The sequence below is a fragment of the Charadrius vociferus genome, unplaced genomic scaffold (genome assembly GCF_000708025.1).
Source record: "Charadrius vociferus isolate BGI_N301 unplaced genomic scaffold, ASM70802v2 scaffold260, whole genome shotgun sequence".
Taxonomy (NCBI): Eukaryota; Metazoa; Chordata; class Aves; order Charadriiformes; family Charadriidae; genus Charadrius; species Charadrius vociferus.
Genome location: NW_009646410.1, coordinates 1,275,913 through 1,283,930, shown reverse-complemented (window position 1 = coordinate 1,283,930; position 8,018 = coordinate 1,275,913). Strand labels below are relative to the sequence as shown.

The following is an 8,018-nucleotide window of genomic DNA, read 5'->3' as shown; positions in this document are numbered from 1 at the left end:
AAATGAAAACGCCATCAGCTTGTCAGAGCACTAGAGGGAACAGGGGTGAACACCTGCTTAAAGTCATCCAAGGAGAGGTTCCATCCTAAGGATGCCTCCTCGAGAGCGTTCTTCACGCCTGGGACTTCTGTGGTGCTGCTCTGAGCAGGGAGAGCCTCCGAGGTACTCTCCTGGTGCTGACTGTCCTCCACAGTGCTCTTCTGCCCCGAGGGCACTTTCTCCCCAGAGGCTGAAGGAACAGTCATGTACCGTCTCCATAGGTCATGCAGCCGCTTTACCACTTGATACTGATAATGGAACTGTGATAAGAGGGAAAAGGTAAATAATAAAATGAGCTCTGCCTTTCCTCTACAAACCTAATTGCTAAAGCCACCATGGCAGACTACGCCAGCCTCCAGAGTCCCAGGGGTGCACCAGCCCCACGGGTCTTCCCTCCCTGTTATTTTAGTTGTGTAGCCCATCAAATAGCAAACATCACCTCGGGATTCTTCCGGTGGAACAGCTCTTCCTCTGTGACACAGGCAGGAGACGGGGGGCGCTCTGGGGTCTGAACAGGACATCGTGGGACAAGATGTTTCTCCAGATACTCTTCTACTATAGCAGCACCTTCTCGAGCAGCCAGGTCAATCTGAGGCACCACAACAAGCACACGTATGAGTTCCCATACTATATACAGACACACAAGCAAATTCACACCCACGCTAGTAACCACATGTATACGTTACATAGGGTTACAAGGACAAGAATAACTGCAAACCCCGCTAAGCAGAGCAATAATTACAACAGCTTTTCAAATAAACCCTACAAATCCTCCCCCAAACTATATTTTTCAAAGCGTAGTATAATTTTCAATTTATATCTGAACTGATATCATAGTGTACGACACATAATCCCATCCCCACTAAGTAATGAAATTCATCACCAACAGAAAATTCATTCTTTAAAGGACCGGTGCGAACAGTTTAGGAGACACAATCACGTCTTTATTAACAATGTTACAATAGACTGCAGACTTCTTCCATTTTACTTAGCAAACTTGCTCAAGTATGTACAGATACTCTGTAAATAAACCATCATCTCACTCTCAGCCCTAATTGCATAGTAATAAAATTACTGTGTCATCCACTCCCACCCTTATCCTCTATTTGCATATTAAGTTCAAAGCTCACAGTTACCCAGTTAAATGCTTGGTTACCTCTGGTTTCTCTGTGAGGTCAGCAAATATATCCTCATACACAGCAATTCCCCAAAGGGTCACCTGCAGCAGAGCTCCTCCTAATAACAGAGGATGTGTCCTAAATTCCCAGGACTCACTGAAAATGCCTGCACTTTCTGACTTGAAAATAAAGGAAAACTTCCTTGTTTCCCCAGGCAACATTACACCTGAAATAAGAGAAAATGCATCAGTCTGCAAGAAACCACCTGGTTAACTTGACCCTTCCTTTCCAACCCCACCCTGAGTGTCCTTATCTCTGCGTGAGACTCTTCCCATAGCTTTGCCGGTTATCACACTTCATCCAGCTATGTTTCTCCTGCCAGATTTACTCCCAGCCACCATGTTACTGAACTGGTGTTATTTCCACTGCACGCTCCTTTTACAGCAAGCTCAGTACTCTCTCTGGCAGATTCTGCCCAGTTTGCCATCAGACAATGATTCACTTCTCAATATTCCACCCATTTACATTCAGAATAGGAGCAACCTCCTCCTTTAAGTCCCACAAAAGGGATCTGCTTCGCACACCTCTTTTGGTGTGAGTCAGCTCTGACACCCAGGGTGGCTTCCAAAGGAGAATCACCCAACAGGCTTGCTCTGCCATTAGTCAGACTCAGCACCTCAGAGAACTCCTGAATATGTGTTCTCTGCTCCATCTACAAAAGTCTCACAGATCAGCAGCTCTCATACCTGATCTGGTATCAAAGTAAAAACGCGGCATCCTTATCCCCTTAGTTTCTCTGGAGGGAATCTTCTGGGGAAGCCTCATCCAGTCATACCAGACGGCAGTTGTGCCATCATTGCTCACCATCAGGGAGCTTTCAGCTTTCTCACCAACCAAAGTCTCAAAGGTGAGCCGGGCAGCAATACCAATTTCATCCTACAAGGCAAAGGAAAAAGACAAAGATAACAATTTCTAGTCTATCTGGCAGGATTTACCGTGCCTGAAGGCATACCACAGATAAAGGGTTGAGCCTTGGTAGAAGAACTTGTAAGTCAGGTCCAATGAAGTGGCCATTATACAGAGAGCGCCTGGGAATCTGAGTTCACACCACAGACAGAGCAACCCTTTCTGTTTCTAGATCTCTCTGGAGCAAACGTAGGGATAATCTATTACGCTCAGAATAAACCCCCCATTCTCTGGTCTGGGAGTGACACTCATTGTACAGCTGTACTCAAGCAGCCTTAGCTTGACCAAACAACAAAAAACGCACAATTACCCTGTGAGAAGTGGTGCCATTGATCCAACGAGCAGGCTGGCCACAGAAATCTAAAGATGGACCCACTACTGCTTCTGGAACCGCATTGGGGTAGTCCCTTAAGGGGTCACCGCTAAAGAAAACAAGAGCCAGCATTTTCATGTGAAATTCACTGTCAGAGATGGGAGAACCAGGAGTGATTTACAAGACCCTAGAAGAAATAATCCCAGCTAATGCTTTTCCACAGTTATCTCTTTAGGGACAGAATCCTGTGGATGTGGTAAATTCCAGCTAGCTACTTGTCACCATCAAGGACAGGACAGCCAGAATATCAAAGAATGATACCTGCCCAAGGAAGGCTGAGGGTACACAACTGTATAAGAAGAGGCCCTTGGGTTGTGCCCATTACAGATGGACAGGACGGAGAGCGGGGGAAAAGGCAAATTGATGATGGAATTGGAAGGCTGGAAAAAGACAACCAGATGGAGGTAATTTAGAGCAGAATCCCCACCCTGCCTAAGGTAAGCTCTGCAGCCACACAGAGGGAAGACTGGTAGAGGGGCCTGAAAAAAACCTTTTCTCTGATTTTTGCTCCTTAGGCACGAGGCCCCAAGGCACAAGGGAACTGCTTGATTCTTAAATCTGGTGACTTTAATATTAGAATATGCCTTTTATTGTGTCCCAGTGGAGATTCCTCTGAGTACTGGCTAAGGACAGTTAAGGATACCCTTATGAACTGATGGTACATACCCAAAAATCTTTATTTCTGCCATGAAGTAAAACTTACAGGGTCTCAGACTCTTCAGAAGGGGTGGAACATGGAAAAGGCTCTGTTGAGACAGATGTGAAAGGCTGCCCTTTACCGATCACCTCCAGTCCATCCAGATCCTGGATATACAGAAAAAGGACCGACTCACGATTTCTCTTCTTATACAGAGGGAAGTTAAAATACCAATGTAGCAAGTGTGTCAAGTAAAGCAAAGTTGAGATATCTTGCTCCTATGATGTTTTTTAGAGACACTCAACAAATGTTCAAGAGACACAGGAAGCAACCAATTCTGGGTCTCCCGAGAATCCTAGATTCCCCACTACAAATGATGCATGGACGGGAAAAGTCTTTCACACACGTTTCTCATCCCCAGAGCCAGGTTTCAGAAAGGAAAAGGTGAGGTTTCTTCAGTTTTTAAGAGGTGGGGCTACCTGCCTTCAGGAGATTATTTCAGATGTGTGCCTTCCACATGGGTAAAGGTGTCTTCCCTCTGCCCTGAGGCACTAAATCAAAGACCTACAATAGCATTTGGCAGTTTTTTTTATTGCCTAGGTCTTGGCAGCTGCATGCTTCTGGTTTGGGGTCCTATTCTGAGGCTCTTAGACCACTCCATGCAACACTCAGGGAGCCCAGACAACTCATTCGTCGGTGTGGACCTTTGGAAACATGGGAACTTCCAAGAGAAGTACTGTGGGGCTGTAGTCTTAGATCCCTAATGCTTTTTCGGATCCAGTTCTTGTCAGATGCTGCAGAGTAACATAAAATTGCCACGAGATGAGAGATGCAAAGAACATCCTCACTCCTCTAGTCTTACCGGCTTATAAAAATCTAGCTCCTCTAGGATAGATTTTAGCTCATGTCGTCGCTCTTTCACGAAAAGACTCTCATGCCAGGTTAGATGGAAAGGGATCCTCTTTGGAGGCTTCAGACCTGTGGAAATACCCACACGAGAGCTCACTGTCTACATACCCACATACCTATTAATTTCACTCTCTGCCAAACTTTGGTCTCATGGTGTTTTAAAGAGAAGGTCCAACAGATGACTGGGAAGTAGCTTGTGTTGCAGCTGTCAGAAGGGACAGCTATAACATGAGCCGCCCTACTCAGAGGAGTCACTGTTTTTTTCTGCTGCTCCCTCCACACTTGTACCCCATTTCTGTGGAATCACCTCTCTGCGATGTTCCCTCACCCGTTTCCATCTGGACGCTGCGGGGTTTCCCCACATGAGTGACTGGCTCTGGGTAGCCACGTTCTCTCTGAGTCAGTGTCATCGTCAGGCCGGTGACTTCATCTCCAATATGCTCGGGCTGACTCCAGAACTCGCTTCCTCTTCGGCAGCCCTAGGGTGGAAAACAAGGCTCCCACTGACGCTTTCAGAGGTGTACGGCTGTCTGCTATTTTCACAGGGACTAGAAGCTAAAAGGAAAAAGGGGTCTAACTCTGCTTATACGGATATTTTAAAAGTCTATAAATTATCCCTTTCTGCAGAGCAAGCCAAAATTTCTGTCAGGCTGCTGTCAAAGACAAAAGAAGAACTTTCTTCTATCTAGTGCTACATGAAGGTTGAGTGATATTAAAATAGTGCCTCACACAAATGCAAATTCTCTGATAGTGCTATAAATGTAAAAAATTAATTTTAACATAAGATACTGCCGTAGTCCTCCCAACTTACCCATACCCCTTTCTCCACGGCAATCACTAAAATTCAAGCCTGGAGCTATCAGATCTTTCTGTCCTTGGAACAGCAATTGTGGCACATCCCAATTCCCAGTGCATGACAGTCTTTGGTGATAATCAAGAAATGGCACTTGCCCATATACAGCAGTTTGTTAGCAAGGAGCCAAAGCACACCACCAATGTCCTCTGACTAGTATGGACAGCACAGTTCGTGGTTTTATTTTTAAAGTCACTGAAAGCTCTGCTTGCACACTAGGCTGAAGGACTTAGAGTGGCTTTGATAAATAGCTAATGACAGGTCTTCAGAGATGTTACTCATAACACCAGTGTCTTAGCTCTTTCACAAGAACAGAGGACACAGAGGAAGCTGGGCTCTCACCTTTCCAGGAAGCAGGGCAGGGAGATACCGGTCAATAAGGTCACGTTCTTCCTGGATTTGCCTGTAATCCTCTGAGGTGTTCATCAGCAATTCATTCTCGGGCCTCTGAAGAATTTCTGTAAAGAAGCAATGTCAAATCATTGGTGCTGCACTTCAGGGCACACCTTTTACCTACTGTTCATGTGTAACCCCCTTACACTGTCCCCCACCAAATCCACTGTTCTTCCCCGAGCCAGACCCACCAGCTCACCTCCCCACAGCATCCATGGCCACTAGCACTAGCAGCATGGGGAGCTCCGAGAACATGCAACGGCAACAGGATTAACCCCAGTCAGCTATAACCATTACAGTTTGTTGTGACGCCATCAAACTCCCCTACCTGCCCACAGAACGAGGCCTCAGCTTTTCTCACCTCCTAGATATTTCTCCTGCTTTTTCCTGATTGTCATATGATGGTGCCAGTTCTGGAGAGCTTTGTGCTCTGCTGGTGGGGGCTGATGAACCTTCTTCTCTCCTCCATGTTCCTTCTTTAAAGCTGCTGCAGTAACATCTTGATGAGAAACCTCAATAAGATCTCCTATCTGAAGAGAGAGGAAACATTAAATTAACCTCTATGTGCACATACTGTCACCATGAGAATGGGAGAGGGGAAGAGAAAAGAATTCTTCAGACTGACAGGACTTTTACCTGATAACTTTGAGAGGAACAAGAACAGGGCACCAAGAACACACTCAGAAACAATGGCAAGATTTATCTGAGTAATTAGACTTGAGCAGTAGCATTGCTGCAACACCAGCTCTTCGCATGCCAGCCTGACGCCATCAGCAGAAGAGGAAGTCTCTGCAATTTCTCCCTCCATGACGTCCACTTGCACACAGGACTTCAAAACCTGCTGGTGCAGTTTCTCAGAAGACAAGCCCGCCCTCCCCACAGAGTATGAGAGGTGGGGAAAACCACACCTCAGGCCTGACCTGTTCCTGATAGGTGCTGAAAACCATTGAAAGGTACCGCAGGCACCGCACTCCACCTCTAGAAAAGTGCCACATGGCACCATTTTCGTAACTTTACAAACCAACCTGAGTGTTTCCTCTGGCCAAGGCTTCCTCCTTGAATTCCTGGAGACTTCCCAAAATGTGATGGGGGAGAATCTTTTTACAGTCATCACCAAACTGTCCTGGTCCTATAACGCACACACAAAAAACCCAACTCCAGAGCCAGGTCACTAAAGCTAGGCTTAGCAAAACCAAAACCCAAAGATAGGTGTGAAGTTTAACCCTACCAGAAAAAGTCAGTGGTTCCCTGGGTGCCTTTGGGAAAGCGGGATATGCTACAAGGAGATCTGCTGCCGCCTTCGTCTCTTTGGGTCGATATTTTCGAACAAGGTATTCCTTCCTAACTGGAATTCTCCCAGCATCATGGGGAGGGTGTGGAGCATGGAGCTTCAGAAAACAAACAGTCACAATGCATTTAGGTACATACTGACTCACCTTCATTCCTTCTGAGCCTTCTAGGATAGGCAGAGAAGTCATATCAGCATAGGCTGTTCCTCCCCTAAGAGGTATGTTACATGACTGCGGAGATACCAGCTTAGTTACTGTCTTACTATTCTGGACTCTGCTTTATAACTGGGGCAGGGAAAAGAGAGTTTTAAATCACTTTCCCAATAGTTTTCTGCTGTGTCACTTCGTGTCAAATGCTTCCACTCCCACAGTTTGACCCGAGTTTTAGAAGGGGACACTGTGATAGTTACTAAACAACTTGTAAGTCTTACTACACCGGAAAGTTGGAAACGTAATTTTGAAGAGGTGGATGACTTATCCTTCTATTTAAAAAGGCTGTGTAAGGATCCATAATCCTTTAGTTTTAGCAACTGAGCCTGATGATCTGACAAGTTATAAAAAGCAGGACAGACAAAATGGAATGAGAACAGAACTCGACGAGTGGCGTTTGGTTTAAGTAAATGGACAGCACGCTCTGTTAAATGCAAAATAAAAGGAGAGTGTCAGTTAAGGTAGCTGTTTCTAGCAGTAAAAATACATACTTTCTCAAGGTCTTCCACCTTAATTGCAAGTGCCTGGATGTCGTCTCCTTGCAGGATATATGAAGGGGGCAGAGGCTCTTCTGCAATTTGTGAGGAAGACAGTTCATTTGTCATTTCATTCTTGCCTGAAAAACAGACAAAGAGAACTTCTCTTCAGTCTCCCAAGGAAACTCCATCTTCCCCTTTCAGCCTGGTCATTCATTTCCAGCTGAACTCTGTTTTGTGTTGTGGGGTTTGTTTTTGTTTTTTTTTTAAGGTTGCACAGAACAATTGAATTCAGCTTCTCTTCCAATTGGAAGACTCTGAGAAGCTATAAGGACCAAAGTGGGTCACTAAGATTCAACTGTCTCACACTTCACTCTAAAGGAGAGACAACGGTTGAGATAAGTACACCTGTGCTTCACGCTGGGAGACGAACAAATTCCTGGAAAGTTTTCTACTCCAGCTGCAAACACAGGCAAAGAGCCTCCCCGCACAGCTGCACTACACCCACCAACCACAGCTCAGAGAGAAAGCCATTGGAGTCTCAGAAGCTCCAAAATAGCAAAAAAGGCTCTTAAACAGCAAAACCTCTGCAGAGCCGGGCACGGTGCAGCGCTTCCCGGCACAGGCCCCCACAGGGCAGGGCAAGCTGGGGCAATCCCACAGGGGATTTGTTTCCCCCCTTAGCCTTAACCCGCAAGTCCGTCCAGCGGGGATTGGCTCCTTGGCAGGCAGGGATCCTTTCCAGGTTACAAAAA

General features: G+C 46.0%; 1 protein-coding gene across 1 annotated transcript in view; it reads right to left on the bottom strand.

Annotated features, from left to right (window-relative positions):
* MYCBPAP (MYCBP associated protein) overlaps positions 1-7,392 on the bottom strand; it is a 10,749-nt gene extending 3,357 nt beyond the window's left edge. The window contains exons 1-12 of the mRNA XM_009880179.1: positions 7,279-7,392; positions 6,314-6,676; positions 5,650-5,818; positions 5,238-5,353; positions 4,371-4,521; positions 3,996-4,111; positions 3,200-3,300; positions 2,434-2,545; positions 1,904-2,093; positions 1,196-1,383; positions 479-628; positions 54-299 (exon numbers count right to left, since the gene is read on the bottom strand). Coding sequence (XP_009878481.1) covers positions 54-299; positions 479-628; positions 1,196-1,383; positions 1,904-2,093; positions 2,434-2,545; positions 3,200-3,300; positions 3,996-4,111; positions 4,371-4,521; positions 5,238-5,353; positions 5,650-5,818; positions 6,314-6,676; positions 7,279-7,392 — 2,016 coding nt within the window. The remainder of the gene's footprint in view (positions 1-53; positions 300-478; positions 629-1,195; positions 1,384-1,903; positions 2,094-2,433; positions 2,546-3,199; positions 3,301-3,995; positions 4,112-4,370; positions 4,522-5,237; positions 5,354-5,649; positions 5,819-6,313; positions 6,677-7,278) is intronic.
* Between the last annotated feature and the right edge of the window lie 626 nt (positions 7,393-8,018).